The sequence below is a fragment of the Lissotriton vulgaris genome, chromosome 11, assembly GCF_964263255.1.
Source record: "Lissotriton vulgaris chromosome 11, aLisVul1.2, whole genome shotgun sequence".
Lineage (NCBI taxonomy): Eukaryota > Metazoa > Chordata > Amphibia > Caudata > Salamandridae > Lissotriton > Lissotriton vulgaris.
In genome coordinates, this window is record NC_141699.1 from 108369909 (window position 1) to 108388329 (window position 18421).

Consider the following 18421-nt stretch of genomic DNA (forward strand, 5'->3'; position numbering starts at 1 on the left):
ATGACAATCAGGAAAAGAGGCGCCATCTGCGAGAGATGAACACACAACCTTCAGTTTATGAAACTGCCTAGTACGCTAAGAAGGCTGGTAGTTATCAAAAATATTGTGAAACAAAAACCTGGTGTGAGGAATCTGTCTAAAACAGCAGAAGCAAGATCACAACCTGGTCTATAAGAAGACAGAGAGAGCAAAGGCCAGCACACAGAGGGCCTAGAATAGGTAATCTGCAACATAGGATAGGAAAAGAAAAAAAGGGCAGAGAAGAGCCTGGCTGAAGCAGCATCAGGCAAAAAGAGAACACAGATATCCAGGGACAAGTTATCCCACAACGTGGCTGCGTGCAAACAAAATAACAAAAGTCAAAGTTTGGAGCATATGCTATCACTCATATCGTGAAAACACATTTCTGTGCCTGAAAAACATTGTGACCCCTGTGAGAGTCAAACCGCTAAGAAAAACTGAACCGACAGAGGGAGTTGTTGTTGCAGTCAAAACAATAGGAGCAAAGCCCCTGACAGAATGTCTCTACATAAGACAAGCACAGATGGACTAAGGAAGGCTGAGAGAATGCATGAGAGCAACCAAGCACCCTTGTGAAACTGTCCCAAGAAGCACGTGGTAGATAATGGGACATAAGAGGAAAGGATGATGTTACTTTCCTAGTAAGCATCTGTTCTAGGCATGTAGCGCTGTAGATTCACATGCTTTGCATACTCCTGCCATCTAGTGTTGGGTCTGGATGTTAGCAAGTTGATTTTCTTCAAAGAAGTCTTTCCTAGTCACAAGGTAAGGTGACTCCTCCTTTCGGTGATAGTTCCCATGGTCATCAACGTCATTGTTAGATTGTTTTCCTGCAAGAGGATGAGAATGGAGTATATAAGTGTAGTATTGAGATGTCCGTGCCTATGAATGTACAATTAAAGAACTGCAACAACTACAGGTACCCAGGGAGGCAGGTGGGCGCATGTGAATCTACAGCTCTACATGCCAAGAACAGATGCTTACTAGGTAAGTAACATTATCCGTTCAAAGCATGTGTGCTGTAGATACACATGCTTTGCATAGACTATAAAGCAGTATACTCCGAAAGCGGTGGCTAACCTGTAGATGTTGCAGTTGTTTGGAATAGTTTTCTCAGTACTGCTTGGCCTACATTAGCCTGTTGACGTGCTAACACATCTGCACAATAGTGTTTGGTAAATGTGTGTGGTGTAGACCATGGTGGAGAAGCGTGGCTCAATGGTTAAAGCGGCAGACCCTGATGCAGAGGTCTGGCCCGGGACCAGGGTTCAATCCCTGCCTCGGCGGCGCCTCGACTCAATCTCCCCGGACCTGATAATTCTCGCCTCGGTGCCTATTCTAATCACGGGTCCCACTCTGTGACTCTGGGCAATAGCTTGCTTAATCTCCACAATGGCCCCAGCAGCGCTTGGATGCCTGGCTTCACCTTGGGGGTGCTCAGGAGTGGACATTTCACAGGAAAGCCAGGAAGGGTTCCATAGCGGTATGAATACAGAGCTACGAGACCTCAGGGTAGAAGTGTGCTGTATAAACACAAACACATTTACATTTACATGTAGCTGCCTTACATATATCAACTAGAGGGATGTTGCCTAAAAAGGTCACTGACGCCCCTATTTTGCGAGTGGAATATGCTTTCAGGGGTATAGTTAAAGTTCTTTTAGCTTTAGTGTAGCAAATTTGAACGCATTTAAAATCAATCTGGCAATACCAGATTCTGAAATAGGACTGCCTTTGTGGGGTGGAGCAAATGCAACAAACAGTTGTTTTGTTTTGCAAAAGTATTTAGTTCTTTCTATGTATTATAGCAAACCTCTAAACATCAAGCATGTGAAGAGTGCCTTCTGCCACACAATCAGGTTGAGGAAAGAAGACTGGCAACTCAACCGATTGGATTTACCCCGGTGAGCCCCTCATCTGTAAGACAGTTGGGCCACTACGAAGGTAAGCCGTCCACGGCGAAGGGAGTGGGGGAGGCGTATACAGAGGACGTCCCCAACCGTGACACAGAGACCACTCCATTGCTGCCACCATAGGGCCGCCAGTTGAGACGCCGGTGCAAACTCGCCACATGATCCACTGGACACCCCAACCACTGGGAGGCCCTCCCCATCCAACACCCGTGAGACCGGAATGGGCTGCATCTGGAAGCAGTCCCCACTACTGGTGAAGCCCAATTGGACCCAAATACTCTGCAAATCGGGCAGCGTCCGCACCCTCCACCCTGGGAGTGCCAAGGCTGCAGGAATTACAGACGCTCCAACCGCAAATGCAACAACATCATCGCGACATCGCGGACCTCCAATCTAGGCTCAAAACCCTGGAGAACAAGGCGGAAGACTTGGAGGGGCCTTCCCGAAGGAGCAACATCCGCGTCATGATCCTGCCGGAGGGAGCGGAGGGGGCGGACCCCGTACAGTACATCACCGACTGGATCACGTCCTTCACACCATCCACAGATCTAACCCCCTTCTTCTCGGTGGAACGGGCGCACCGAGTCACAGCACGCAAGCCGAACCTTGCCTACCCCGAGGCCGTTCCTCCTGAAACTACTCCACTTCAGAAACAGGGACGCAATCCTTCGAGAGGCCAGAGGACACGACTACTCCCGGTCGGTACAGCAGCAAAGAGCCACCTTTCAAGCGGTAAAGCGGACACTCCGACAAAAGAACATTCAATATGCCCTCTTGTTCCCAGCCAAGCTCAAGGTGATCCACGAGGGCGCCACGCACTTCTTTACTGACCCGAAAGACGCAGACACCTGGACAGAACAACACATCCCGCGCCCCCCGGCGCCAGCGGGCTCACAAAACAATCCAACTGGATGACGACCGCGTAGTCACAACCGTAAAATCACCCTGACTCAACTTAGCACCCGTTCCACCCCGCCAGGGAAGGGCTGCCCAGACCGCTCCCAGATCATAGCAGAAAGTAGAAGGGTGCTCCGACCCGCTGCCGCATTGGGTCCGCTTGAGGAAGCATCGGACCTCGACAATGGACCGCACCTGTTCAGCTCAGAAGAGGACGCTAGTGATGCTCGGGCCTCCCGAGAAGGGTCCCAAACACCCCCGAGAGTGACACCCCAGACATTGGATTTGCTGATGTGAAAGTGGACATAAACGTGGAGTACACCCGGCGTGGAAATAGAGTCCACACCACCCCGTCTCCCGGATCCCGAGAAACCCAGAACACAGGAAATGTTCTTTCGACCGGCGGACGGGCCCCTAATGCAGCTGAATGGCCGTCACCCCTACCCCGGGCATACCTGGTGGCCATCACGATACTTAGGGGACACTTCCATAATCACACAACTTTTCCTAAGGAGTGGAGCCGGTGGCGCCGAAGAGGAAACAAGGCCGCCACCCTTCAGAAACGGATTAACAAACGTATATGTTTTACAGTTTGGATGTGTTGCCCCGTGCGATAGGTCCCCCTAGTCGGGAATGATTCCCGAAGTTACAGTTTCTTTTCCCTGTATGTTACTATCCTCCTAGTCACGAAGCAGGCAATGGACACGATGGTGTGGACTCGGGGCGAGGGTTGTTGGGCTGACGGGGGGGCGGGGGTTTGGGGGGAAGAGGGGACTGGGGCGGGTGGCCCACAAACTCCTTACATGACGCAACCACATCATGAACCCCACAACGCCACACTCGGATCTTAAAAGTCATAACACTCAACGTCAGGGGGATGCACACAACATCTAAACGATATTCCATCTATGCCTACATCAAGCGACAACAAGCGCAGGTGGCCCTCCTACAGGAGACTCACCTGACGGACCTAGAGGTCGGTCGCCTACAACGTAAGTGGCGGGGACTCATATGTGCCACAAAATACTCGGGCTTCGCGAGGGGCGCGCTCGTGTGGGTCAGACCCGGAGTGCCATTCAAAGAACAATCCAGACTGATAGATAAAAACGGACGATACGCCCTTATTAGCGGCCTACTAGAAGGTCAACCTACCCTACTCGGCAGCATCTACGCCCCCAGCACACAAGCAAACTGAGAGTTTCCGCAACTGGGTGAGTCACTGGGCACTGATAGACACCTGGAGAGCATGTCACCCAACAACTAAATTATATTCCTTCCATTCTATCCCGCACAACCTCAGGGAGCGCCTAGACAGATTCCTATGCTCCTCCACACAATACGCAAAAAACAACAGGTGATGGACCGAATGTGGATCAATGTCACACACTCACCCCAGTCCAAAGATCTGGGCTCAAATCCATCGTTTTTTTGCACTCCACACCACCCTGGGTTAGACAATGGCGATATGCAAATCAGCTCTGACCCTGTGCCCCATGGGAACAGTCCAGTCCGAACTACAAAAGCCATGTCCTTCCCAGAACGGAATCAAGCATCCGAGGACCGGACCGGTTTCGAGGTAACACCTCTCATCAGCCCGGCTAGCTTGACTCCAGTGGTGTGGAGTGCCTGGGACCCACGTCTGGGCATCCCCAGCGCACTTAGGGCGGAATATGCAAAAACAACAGGTGATGGACCGAATGTGGATCAATGTCACACACTCACCCCAGTCCAAAGATCTGGGCTCAAATCCGTCGTTTTTTTGCACTCCACACCACCCTGGGTTAGACAATGGCGATATGCAAATCAGCTCTGACCCTGTGCCCCATGGGAACAGTCCAGTCCGAACTACAAAAGCCATGTCCTTCCCAGAACGGAATCAAGCATCCGAGGACCGGACCGGTTTCGAGGTAACACCTCTCATCAGCCCGGCTAGCTTGACTCCAGTGGTGTGGAGTGCCTGGGATCCACGTCTGGGCATCCCCAGCGCACTTAGGGCGGAATATGCAAAAACAACAGGTGATGGACCGAATGTGGATCAATGTCACACACTCACCCCAGTCCAAAGATCTGGGCTCAAATCCATCGTTTTTTTGCACTCCACACCACCCTGGGTTAGACAATGGCGATATGCAAATCAGCTCTGACAACTCTCCACACAATACAACACACCGACTACCTCAGACGCACGATATATGACCATGACGGGCATGTGGTGACGCTGCGATGGCGGCCCCCCCCCGCCCCCCGGTCCCCACGTGGCGACTCCCCCAAGAATGCCTCACTGACCAAGCCTTTTGCCACACACACTAGGAATTCATTAGGACGCACTTCCAACGCAATGCGGGCACTGCTTCCTCTAAAGGCTTGGAATGGGATGCGTACAAGGTCACCGCGCGCGGACACTCCATTCAACAGATAGTGGGGGTACAATGAATACTAGAAAGGGCATTGAGTGAAGTGGAACTGACCCTGGCAGGATTCTCTCACGATTTGGACCAGGGCAGGGCGAAGCTGACATACACGGAAATGCTTTGGGACCTGCGGAAATATAACTTTCGTAAATACGCGACCCGCATGCACAGGAGGGTAACAGGGTGGGGGCACTCCGAGCATGGATGGCCAAACAGGACACACACCCACAACCCATCACGGAACTGCTGGATGAAACAGACAGCCTCCACTACACTCAAGCTGATATCCTTGACATCTTTCGCACCTACTACACAGAAATTTACCGCAATCCCGCGCCGACGCCACATGATGCACTACAACACTTCCTAGGTGTCCACAGACTCCCCGCTATATCCGAAGAAGACCAAAGGGACTTGGACAGTAAAATCACAAGAGCAGAGATTAAGCGCACCATAGGGTCCCTCGCCCGAAATAAATCGCCAGGGATGGATGGTCTCCCACTAGACTATTATAGCAAATTCAAAGCCCAAATAGTGCCCCATCTCGCACTCATGTACGAGGAGGCCAGATCGAAAGGAATCCTACCCGCTTTGTTTCGGAAATCCGTTGTGGTAACATTTCTAAAACCGCATAGGGACCCCACACATCCTTCCTCGTACAGGCCCATTACACTCCTGAACGCGGACTGTAAAATCCTGGGAAAAATATTAGCAGACAGCTACAGTCCACTCATACCCACATTAATCCACTCTGACCCATACGGATTCGTGCCCGGGCGTAACACTTCGCACAACCTGAGGAGGCTCTTCCAGATCCAAGACAGCGTACGTGAGAGGCACCCCAGAGTGGCTTGCTTAATATTTGACCTTGAAAAGGCGGTTGATACACTGATGTAGTCACACCTGTTCGCGGTCCTCCAGTCCCAAAATTACGGCCAGACTCTGCTAGCCTACACGCGACTCCTATACGAGGGACTCGCCTATAGGATACGAATCGGTAAAATGGTCTCAGCCCCCTTCCCGATTGAAAGGGGCACAAGGCAGGGGTGCCCACTCTCGCCCCTCCTGTTCGCACTAGCAGTCGAACCCATGGCCATCCGACTGCAGGGCGAGGGGGCTGAGTGGGGGATACCGATAGCGGGGACAACGCACTGCGTCTCCTTGTACGCGGATGACCTACTCATCTACATCCGTGATGTAACAGGAGATCTCACCCCAATCTGGGACACCCTGCAAGCTTTCGGCGCCATCTCAGGACTCAAAGTCAACTGGGAGAAGTCGACCGTCTACCCGCTCAGCTCCCATCTAGCTCCGCATGCGGTGGCGCTAGGCCCAAAATCGCTACATTGGTACGGAGCGGCCCTCGATACCTGGGGGTGCAACTTTACCAATTCCCGGTGGACTTGTATGAAGGCAACCACCGCAAGGCACTATCTGGACTACGATCGTCGGTGGCCTTCTGGAAAACACTGCCCCTAGTGCCCATCGGCCGGGTAGCACTGGCAAAGATGATAATGGTGCCCAGACTACTTTATCACTTCGCCAACTTGCCGGTGATCCCACCTAAGGAATATGCTACTTACCAGTATGCATCTGTTCTTGGCATGTAGGGCTGCTGACATTCATATCTGTGCATAGATCGCCGCCTAGTGTTGGGTCCGGATGATTGCACATTGTTGTCCTGGAAGAGTCTTCGAAGTATCACGAGATAGGTGGCTCCTCCCCTGGACTACAGTGCGCATGGGCATCCTCTCCATCCCCAGATTGTTTTTCGCCATTGTGGCAGAGATGGAGTGTAATACTGAAAGTGATGACCATGCCTGAAAATGATTCTGAGTGCTACAGCTGCGACAGGCACCGGGGAGGAGGGCGGGCGATATGAATGTCAGCAGCCCTACATGCCAAGAACAGATGCATACTGGTAAGTAGCATATTCCATTCGAGGCATGTGGGCTGCTGAATTCATATCTGTGCATAGAATAAATAGCAGTTACTTCCTTAGCGGCGGTTGCCCGTGCCAGCTGCAGCAGTCTGAAAGAGAGTTCTGAGAACAGCCTGTCCTACAGCGGCTTGCTGTTTGGAGTGTACATCTACGCAGTAGTGTTTGGTAAATGTATGTATGGTGAACCATGTGGCTGCTCTACATATATCCTCTAGAGGAATGTTACCTAGGAAAGTCATGGATGCCCCTAGCTTGCGTGTGGAATGCGCTCTTGGGGGAACTGTTAAAGTGCGTTTAGCTTTTTGATAACAGATTTATATGCATTTAACAATCCATATGGCTATACCTGATTTGGAAATAGGGTTGCCTTTGTGTTGTGGAGAGAAGGCAACAAAAAGTTGTTTAGTCTTTCTAAAGTCTTTTGTCCTGTCGATGTAATACAGGAGAGCTCTTTTGACATCTAAGGTGTGCAGTGCTCGGTCTGCCACTGAATCTGGGTTTGGAAAGAAAACTGTCAGTTCTATGGTTTGATTAATGTGGAACTGCGAGACCACCTTAGGCATGAACTTGGGGTCGGTGCGTAGCACTACCCTATTAGCATGAATTTGTAGGAAGGGCTCCTGAATTGTCAGGGCTTGAAGCTCACTGACTCGTCGTAACGATGTGATGGCTATTAGAAAAGCCACTTTCCATGGAAGAAACTGTATCTCACAAGAATGAAGAGGCTCAAAGGGTGGCCCCATGAGCCTGGTGAGAACGATGTTTAGATTCCAGACAGGCGAAGGAGGGTGTCTGGGAGGGATCACTCTTTTGAGTCCTTCCAAAAAGGCTTTAATGGCAGGCACTTTGAAGAGGGAAAGATGCTGCCTGTTTTGAAGATAAGCTGCCATGGCGGCCAAATGTATCCTAATGGAACTATACACTAGATTGCATCGATATAGATGCAGCAAGTAACATATGATGTTTTGCGTGGACGCATCTAGCGGATTAATGTCATTGTTGGAACAGTAGATGACAAAGCGTTTCCATTTGACTGCATAGCACGGCCTAGTTGTAGGTCGCCTTGCCTCTTTGATGATGTCCATACAGTCAGGGGGCAAGTTGAGGTAGCCAAACTCTATGACCTCAGGAGCCAAATCGCAAGGCTCAACTGTAGTGGATCTGGGTGCTGAATGTCTCCATGGCTCCGAGTGAGGAGACTGGGAGTGAGGCGCAGCCGTTGGTGGGGCACCACTGAAAGTTCCAGGAACGTGGTGTACCAAGCCTGCCGTGCCCACGTTGGAGCAATCAGGATGAGCGTCATGGAGTGCTGCCGCAGTTTGCGCGCCACCAGCGGTATGAGTAGGGCTGGGGGAAAAGCGTACGCAAATCTGCCTGACCAGTTCATCCATATCGCATTGCCCTGAGACTGCGGGTGTGGGAACCTGGCGGCGAAGCTTTGGCATTTTGCGTTCTCTTTTGTGGCGAAGAGGTCGATCTCTGGATGACCCCACTGCTGGAAATATGGTTGGAGCACTGAGGGGTGAATCTCCCACTCGTGCATCTGATGACTGTGCCTGCTGAGCAGGTCCGCCATCTTGTTGTATGCCTGGGAGATGTTCCGCCATGAGGAAGATGTTCCGTTGAATGGCCCACTTCCACATGCTCTGGGCTAGGTGAGATAGTTGCGGGGAGTGTGTGCCTCCCTGTTTCTGGATGTAATACATGGCAGTCATGTTGTCCGTCCGGATCAACACGACCTTGTTGCACAGGTGCAACTTGAATGCTTTCAGTGCCATGAAGATTGCCATCAGCTCCAAAAGATTGATATGCATCTTTTGCTGCTGTGTCGTCCATAGTCCTTGCACAGTATAATGGAGGACATGCGCCCCCCAGCCCTGGAGAGATGCGTCCGTCGTCAGCAATACTTGTGGGACAGGCTCGTGGAACGGTCATCCCCTGCACAGGTTTTGTGTGTTCCACCAATGCAGAGAGTTGTATGCACGACCGGTCACCAACACTAGGTCTTTCAGAATTTCTGAATTAGCAGCTGCATGCTGTTGACTCTGGCAGAGTTTGGCTGCGCTGTTGCCGTTAGAGTGTTTATTGTTGCCCCTAGGTACTGCTGCACATGAGCGGGCTGAAGGTGCGACTTTTGGTAGTTTAGTGAGAATCCTAGACTGTGTAGGAGGTGAATTGTGCGTGACATGTGGCTGGCACACTGCTGGCCTGACTTTGCCTGAACAAGCCAGTCGTCCAGGTAGGGATAGACATGGATGTGCTGTCTCCGAAGGTGCGCAGCCACAGTCGCTAAGCACTTGGTGAACACTCTGGGGGCAGTGGTGACCCCGAAAGGCAGGACCTTGAATTGGTAATGCTGATTGTTGATGGTGAATCTGAGATATTTCCTGAGACTTGGGTGAATGGGAATGTGGAAATATGCATCCTTGAGGTCCAGGGTTGCTAGGAAGTCGCCCTGACTGAGCAATGGTAGGACCTGCTGTAAGGTTAACATATGAAAGTGTTCTGACAGTATGTATTGGTTGAGGGGTCTGAGGTCTAGAATGGGCCGCAGGGAACCGTCCTTTTTTGGGATTAAGAAGTACAGAGAGTACACCCCTGTACCCTGCTCTTTTGCAGGCACGAGTTCGATTGCTCCTTTTTGCAGCATGGAGAGTACTTCTTGCTGCAATAAGTGCATGTGCTCTGCGGACATAGGACGGTGCCTTGGGGGTAGGTTGGGGGGAGTGGAGGTTAGTTCTAGACAATAGCCGTATTGGATAAGTTGTCTCACCCACCTGTCTGTGGTAATGCCTTCCCAGACTGGCAGGAACTGCTGGAGTCTTCCCCCGACAGGTGTTAAATGGTCGGGGGCAGTGACAAGGCGTCACTGTTTGTTGGGAGCGGAGGATCTGCCATTGTTATTTCCACGTCCTCTGCCCTTGGCGCTGTTCCCATGATATCCACCCCTGTTATTTTTGGTATAGGTGGTTTGCGTGCTCCCTTTGCTGTACTGGGCTTGCTGTAAAGCTTGTCCTCTAGATGCTCCCCTATTACCGGAGCGACGAAAGGAACTGCCCCGAAACTGCTGTGACTGCAGAGCCCACATGGATTTTGCCGTCTCAGTGTCCTTTTTAATTTTTTTGAGTGTTGTGTCTACCTCGGGACCAAAAAGGAAGTCAGGGTTAACTGGCTGGTTGAGCAAAGTTGTTTGAATCTCTGGTTTAAACCCAGAGATGCGTAGCCAGGCGTGACGTCTCAACATTACACTAGTGTTGATGGCCCTAGCTGCCGTGTCTGCCGCATCCAGTGCACATTTGATGGATGCATTAGAAATTAACTTCCCCTCCTGTATGATCATTTCTGCTCCCTCTTTGTAAACATCAGGCAGGTGTTGCAACAGCTGTTCTAATGTGTCGTAGTGAGCCCTATCGTATCTAGCTAATAGGGCTTGTGTATTTGAAATCCTCCAAATATTAGCAGCCTGTGCTGCGACCCGCTTTCCTGACGCCTCCAAGATCTTTGATTCTTTGTCCGGAGGAGGAGCATCACCACTAGTTTGCGAGTTTGCCCTCTTGCGAGCATTGGCCACTACGAGGCAGTCCAAAGGGAGCTGGCCTTTGATGTAGGTAGGGTCCACAGGCGCAGGTCTATACTTTTTTTCAATCCTAGGGTTGATAACCCTTGCCTTTGTGGGCTCTTTCAAAATGTCCACAGCATGTTTGAGGACTCCTTTCAGCATAGGCAATGTCTTTGCCGATTTTTCAGAGGTGGAGAAAGTATCAAATAAGAAATCTTCTTCCACGGGTTCTGCGTGCATTTCCACGTCATGGTTGAGGGCTGCCCTTTCTATTAAAGCGTTAAACGCCGCCGTGTCTTCAGTAGGCGAGGTTTTGACATTGTAAGACTGAATGTCCGGTGCAGCTTGTGGATCATCAGGGTCTGCACCATCAGTCCATTGCTGAGGTTCCTCCTGATCAGTGTCAGTATGATAGGTGAACGCCGTCTGACCGTATTCATCACCCACGTCCTCCTCGCTTTGCGCTGGAGAATATGCCACTTGTTGGGAATAGCTCTCAACATGTTCAAAAAGAACTGGTGAGGTGGTCGAGTCCTTCTTCTGTTTAAGAGGGATTTTGTACGCCTCCAAGGGATGTTCTGGTGCGATTTTCCGTTTATGGATGGTGAGCCTGCCAGATTCCGAGTCGATGAAGAGTTTCGACTGGTTGTCATACGAGGGCTCTTGGAACATTACCCCCTCAGGAGTGGACTTCGAAGGCGCGGACAGTCTTAAGGGATGCCTGGCTTTCACCTTGGGGATGCCCTGTAGGGGCTATCTCACAGGGAAAAGCCAGGACGGGTTCCCAAGGCAAGCGCTTAGAGACCCCTGGGTTATAAGCGCTATATAAATCCAACATACAATACAATACAATACATGCAACCACTGTATGTAAATGGGGGGCGTCGGGAGGAGCTCCTACGAGAAGAGGAAGTGAAAGGAATGTGGAAGAACCCCATCTCTCTAGAATGGGCCCAACTGCTCTTCCAATTTAAACACGAAACAACCCCGGAGGTCATACCAGACCCATCTCCCCCCACACCCAGGCCTCCCCGAGGCACCCTTCGCAGCTACCAGACCCTCGAACCCTCCACGTGAGGAGCGAGGAGGAGCGGCAACATGCCTCCCCCATGACTAGTACGTTTCGCTCCAGATGGCTGGTGCCCCCCTCCCCCCGGGCACCCCTGTACGCTGCGCTCGCTGACCCGGACCATTGAGTCACACGCATCAAACGCTGCACGATACACTAGGAGACGTTTCCCCCACAAATCCATGACCTCCCCATAGTTTCCAACCGGCAGTTCTGAGACCGGCACACGTTTCTTTTTCTCTTCTCCTTACCAGGATTGATCATGAGATTACAGGCCAGAGACAACACACATGGGAACGACACCCACCTACGCCTCTACTGATACGCATTTAAGCGAACACGGACTCAAGGGCCCTTGTACTCTTCACCCGAAATTACCCTCCCCATGTTCATGATCCCACTGGCTATAGCTAAGTCAGACGAGGTTACAGCCACCTGACACATGACGATCACTATATGTACATCTATGCTTGGTTATGATACCCTCTGATTGTGTAAAAATGCGTACTGATCTTGTGCCTTACCCCCTTCAGCTGGCGTGATATGAGAAAATTCAATAAAAAGATTTAAACAAAAAAAAACTCAACCGATTGGTTTATATGAAAAACAGAAACTACCTTGGAAATGGAATTTTGGGTTGGTACAGAGAACTATCCTATCTTCATGTAGCTGAAAGAAGGGTTCTTCCAAAGTTAATGCCTGTAGCTCACCAACTTTCCTTAGTGATGGGATAGCAATGAGGAATGCAACTTTCCAGGAGAGGAACTGTAAAGGTGTCTTTTGTAATGGTTCAAAAGGTTGACCCATGAGCCTTGAGAGAACAATGTTGAGATTCCATACTGGGGCAGGGGGAATCCTTAGTGGTATTACTCTTTTTAAGCCTTCTCTGAAGGCCTTGATTACTGGGACTCTGAATAGTGACTATTTTGTAAGTACGCAGCCACTGGGGCAAGGTGCAAACAAACAGACATGTAAGCAAGGCCTGATTGTTACAAATGTAACAAGTAGCAAATAATGTTTTGTATAGAAGCATCTAAAGTATTGATTTTGTTGTTATTGCAATATACAACACCTTTTTTCCATTTTGCTGCATAGCAAGTTCTGGTGGTAGACCTTCTTGCTTCTTTTAGAATATTTATACAGTCTGGTGGAAGATTTAAATCACCAAACTCTATGCCTACAGGAGCCAGATCGCTAAATTCAACTCTTTGGGATCTGGATGTCTAATTTGTCTATGGCTCTTTGTGAGGAGACTGGAGTTTAGGTGAAGTTTCTGATGTGGAACTACAGACAGCTTTAAAGGAGTGGTGTACCCTGGTTGAGGAGCCCATGTGGGACCCACTAGAATTAGTGTGAGAGATGTTTGCCTGAGTTTCCGAACCACCCATGGAATGAGCGAGAGAGGCGGAAAAGCGTAGGCAAATATTCCTGACCAGTTCATCCAAAGAGCATTGCCCTTTGATAGAGCAGAAATTTGGGCATTTTGCGTTTTCGACTGTGGCAAATAGGTCTATATGTGGAAACCCACACTGATGGAAGTAAGGAAGGAGAACTTGGGGATGAAATTCCCATTCGTGAATTTGTTGTTGTCTCCTGCTGAGGAGATCAGCAATTTGATCGTTTACTCCTGGGAGATGTTCTGCCAAAAGCTACCAAGATGATCTGAACAGCTTCCATAAAGCTCGAAGTATGGAGCCAAGCACAATGGCGGATTGCCACTGAAAAAGCCATGTGTTAAATATAACAAGGAAACCCACAAGGTAGGAAGGACCCTGGGTGTCAGCTAGTTGTGAAAAACACACAGCGATTCTACTCGTGAGCCTCTGAAATTCGGATTACCGGCTGTAAATCGTGATCGAAAAGCAGCCAGCGTATTACAAACACACGGACGTCCTCCAGCATTAATTCCTGCATCCCCAAGGCGGCGCCATAAACTATCCGACAGTTTTTCTCAAGCCACATCCGCAAGGTTTTCTCAAACGTCTGATAAATCTAGAAATGCCCATTCCACCCTCCATCCACTTGGACTCCTTCCCCCAAACATCCTGCGCTTCTGATTCAGGCAGTGTATAATTTTAGGCTTGCTAAATTTCCTTTTCCTGATGATGATCCATGTATCTAGTTATGGATTGAAACATCGTCGACTTTCTAAACAGCTTGCACGTTAAACTAATTTGTTAAAACAATTGCATCACTGTTAACCTTAAAAGCTTGCCCAAATTATTCGTATTGGCGAAAAGCTTTTTTCTTGTTTTGCTTGAAAAAATTGTGTGTTCATTTGTGAATGTCTTTTTCTTTGTTGTTGTAAGATACAGGACTGTGTCCCACTCGATTTCTTTTTGTTTGACCACTACCAATCAGTTTGATCCATTAAAGCTAATGCCCGGCTGGACATCTTTAACACAATATAGTACTGATTCTGGTCTAAATTCATTGCTATTGAATACTGAAAAAGCCATGACGCGATCAATTGAATCTGTGGTATCCATATCACATTATATTAGTAACTTAGCCACCTGTCATTCATCCCGGAGTATCTGGGTAAGATCGTTCTGGCCTCATCCGGGAGCAACGGCAGCAGGTGTACCACCGAATGCAACGGTAAGTTCGAAAATCGGACCAGAACATACGTTGTATCAACCGACCGAAAAGCTAAACTTGTGGAGAAGAAAATATTACTTCCATATGTGTCCAGTCTTTTGGACTCCCTGTCCAGAGAAACAGGAGGAAGGGAGTTGAGGTGAGCCTGTATTGGCCTGTACAGCAGAACTTCAGGAGTAGGATGCCAGGGGAGCCAGGCCCGATCTCTGGGGTGAGACAGTGCATGTGTGCTAAAGACCGGTCCACAGGGATCCTGGTAGCAGGCTTAGCCCAAGCCCCCAATAAAGATCATATAATGTTTCACTATAATAAAGCACAAGCTCAACTCTTGTTTGACCCGGACGAAGTACACCACTTTATGGGTTAGTAGTTATTTCTGTTGCATATCAAGAATTGCAGATGACTTCTCAGCACCTCTAAAAAGAAAGAGCTCAGCTCAGGAGCAATGCTGGGGGGAGACAAGAGGATGGTGAGGGTACAATTCTACTAGCCTCATCCAGCTCTGTCAGCCAACTATTCTCCAGAGGAGGCTGCACAGTGCCACCCATATGTTGCAAAAGTCCTGGTTCCTCTCTTCTCTCTTTCAAAAGCCTGGTGTTCCAGAGGCTCCTCAAAGTAAGGAGGAAAGGTGTCTGAGGAAAATTGTACCACCGACTTCACCCAACGCTGTCCATCAGCAATGCAGTGTCTTGGAGTAGAAGGGGTAATAAACGTGGCTTCGATTGGCGCTGTGCACCAGAGCCGAACTGGATCGGACTACAGATCTTGAGGACTTAATGGATACCAAGGGACCCCTGCTGGTGTGGAATCATTCAAAACACCACTGATCTCCTTGGGGCTGAAAAGAGCACCGAAGGGAGATGAGGACCCAAAGATGGCATGTTGTGAGGAATTGTACTCCCCTTCGGGTCCAGAGTCATCCTGGGTCCAGGGAATGTATGAAGGCACGGGAAAGACTCTTACATCGCCTCCTCAACTGGAGATCAGGAAGGGGTGTCCGAAACGCAGGTGCACCAAGAGCTTCATATAGTGTTCTCTCAACGCCTTCGTGCGAAGTTGGTGACGGGAGTTGCACTCTGCGGAGTCACAGTGGTTCCCAAGGCACCACATACAAAGGGTAGGAGGGTCTGCAGCTGAGATCTGCAATCCACAGTACCCGCATGGTTTAAATCCTGAAGAACACGAAAAAGGTGAAAGGCACACTGTTCGTCGACAAAAATGTTGAGGTAGGCCAAAAAACGGGCTGTCGAACCGCTTTCTAGATCCACATTTCTAAACGTAAAAAGACGAAACTGAAGTCAGCGAGGAAGGGAAGGGCTTAAATGGACTCCATTGACGTCACATCCAGGGAAAATCGAAGTTGCTGGTACAAATGGGACAGAGAGAGTCTCAAGCTAAGAAACCTGAAATGTGAGTGAATCTGCCATAGCCATATCAGACTATCAGAGGCACCTACCAGAGTACTCTACTAAAATTCTGTATTTTAAATATTGTACTACATAAATATTATAACCATACTATTGATTATCATACTATTGTGAGGGTAAGAACACCCGGATAAGTACACTTATTTTTCTTAGCACCACATATTAGTACCTACAAAATATATGTCTTCAAGAAGCATAGATGTGGAATCTATACTTAGCTGCACATATTTAAATTCAAAATATTTTAGTAGTTGTTATTCTTACTACAATATTTCGAAAGGATGATATTTTTCCCCTCCACATTCTCACATGTGACCCCCTGTTTGGCCCTGAATCGTACACAATTCCTAAAGGCCCGTGGGTTGCAAACAATGTGGTAAAAGATCAGCACTGCAGCCAACTTAGACAGGATCTCTTGAGAGCAACTCACCATCTCGAAGAGCACTGCTGCTGTAACTGCCATCCAATGGAGCTTGATTTCAAAAGCAGCATTCAATGAGAAGTTGCCATGGTAGTAGCTGCTGCACCACTCTAGTCGGTCACTTCGGTTGTTGACATCCACGTCGAGAGTCACTGTCCTCTGCTCAGGCACTTGAGCCGCTACGGTGGAATGGAAAGCAAGAAAAAAATAGCAGTCAGTATTCAGGGTTGCAGTAGGATACAACACAACTAGCTCTACCAGATACTACTGCAAAGCAAGAGGTACAGGTCTATGATTAGCGGATCATTCACAGTCAAGCAAGAACAATGATCACTAACCAGTCTACAGACTACTCACTACTGCATGCAGGATTTTCCTACCACCGGGAATAGGAATCATAGACAACGATTGGAATTTGCTGGAGAAAGTTAACATGATCAGTAATTTGAGGTAAGGAGAAGCTGAGATGTACGGGGAGGCATTTAAATGGAACTTGCTCCAAAGCCCATATAAGTCCATGCAGATTTGTATTACAGACTGACATTTAGGGAACAGAGGAGGGGGGAAGGGAAGGTGAAGAAACGAAATCAACTGCATGCTGCCCGAGCCAAGAGTTGAAGCAATAAACTCACATGGACGTAAGAATGGAAGGGCTGTGATTCAGACCTGCCCTTTGAAAATAAGGCTTTAGCATCACAATATTAATGATCGGTGATTTCCTCTACATTCTGCTACTGCCTGAAAGTTACTTGATATTTGGCATTCAAACGCATTCTAGTTCTTACTTTTTGCTCAAGAGTATCCACTATTCTCATCTCCAGTGATGGACTATATGGGACTGAAATAAAAGTTGAAAGTTAAGTAACATGGGTGGCTAAGACTTTATGGCTGAAAAAAATAAAAGCATGTTTAAGAGCACAGTTGATTTGAAATCTCTGAAGTAAGAAGAATATTCCTTGCCCTTGAAAAAAAACATATCATGCTCCCTCTGCATTAGAAGGCAAATAGATGGTTCTCAGCCATCAAGCTGTATGCCATCTCATGAAAACTAGGAAGACATTAATGTAATGCTTCACCAACCCTCGAGAATATTTTCTCAGTGTTTCATTATGACCCATTCTAAGTAAACTTAAAGCAATAAATGAAAACAAAATTCAAAAAGGCTATGCCCCAGGATCCTTTCTTCTAGGACAACTCCATGTACACAAATAAAGTGCCAGGTGCTTTAATCATCTTTTGTAGGGCATCTCCTCCACTAAAACCTCTGTACTGTCTTTTCCATGGAGTCACATCCAGCAGTACGTACCTCGGCACCTGCTTTTATGAAGAGCTCCATTCACCACAAGGAGTCAACGATCTTTGGCAGCTCATCTGCCAGGAATCCTGGAGCATCTTTTAAAGTGCAGGTCTATTCACCAGTACCGCTCAACCATCTTGTATCCAGGGTCGTCTCTCAACCATCTTTTATAGAGAGCGCCATCCACCAGAAGCTCAGATTAATTTTTTCTGTAGTGGCTCAACTGCCACAAGCATTTGTTCCACATTTCTCCTAGTGCACTAGATAGTGTGCAATGTCACATACAGATCCCGACTTTGCAAATGTCAGGTGATCTGACCAACGTTTCCAATATCACCCCAACTTCCAGGAGATTTGGCTCAGCTCCCTTTACTGCTCTCAGACTTCTGTCCCAAGTCCCATTAATGCTCCCAACATTCAATTAGTCAGCTATGCCTTTCTCTAGCTTTCTCAACTTGTAGGTGCTCTGCCAACAGCTTTCCCAATTGAGTGCCCTGTCTCGTACTCCACTAGTGTTTCTAGATGTTAGGTGCACTGATCACCCAAGTACCCTACCCATCCTGGACTAGTAAAACCTTGCATTAGCGGCCCCAACTTCTAGTAGTCCTGCAAGATCTTGTATGCCACTTCCCAACTTTCAGGTGCTTTGCCCCATCTTGTACTAGACTTTTCCGCTTCCAGACACCCTGCAACATCTTGAATGTGTTACTTCAGAACGCACTGCCCTATATTGTGCTATACATTCCCACTTCCATGTTCCCTTTCACATTTAGTACTAGAGTTCTTAACTTTCAAGAGCACTGTCTATGTTTCTCTGGGATCCAAATGCCAGAAGATTGTTACCTCTTTTCCGGGCATCCCAA

General features: G+C 48.7%; 1 protein-coding gene across 7 annotated transcripts in view; it reads right to left on the reverse strand.

The window, feature by feature from the left end:
- The window catches only part of DEPDC5 (DEP domain containing 5, GATOR1 subcomplex subunit), a 592834-nt gene that overhangs the window by 130222 nt on the left and 444191 nt on the right, over positions 1-18421 (reverse strand). For all 7 annotated transcript variants that reach the window (XM_086942813.1, XM_086942812.1, XM_086942810.1 and 4 more), the window contains one exon: positions 16271-16440. In XM_086942813.1, the coding sequence (XP_086798939.1) occupies positions 16271-16440 (170 nt within the window). The remainder of the gene's footprint in view (positions 1-16270; positions 16441-18421) is intronic.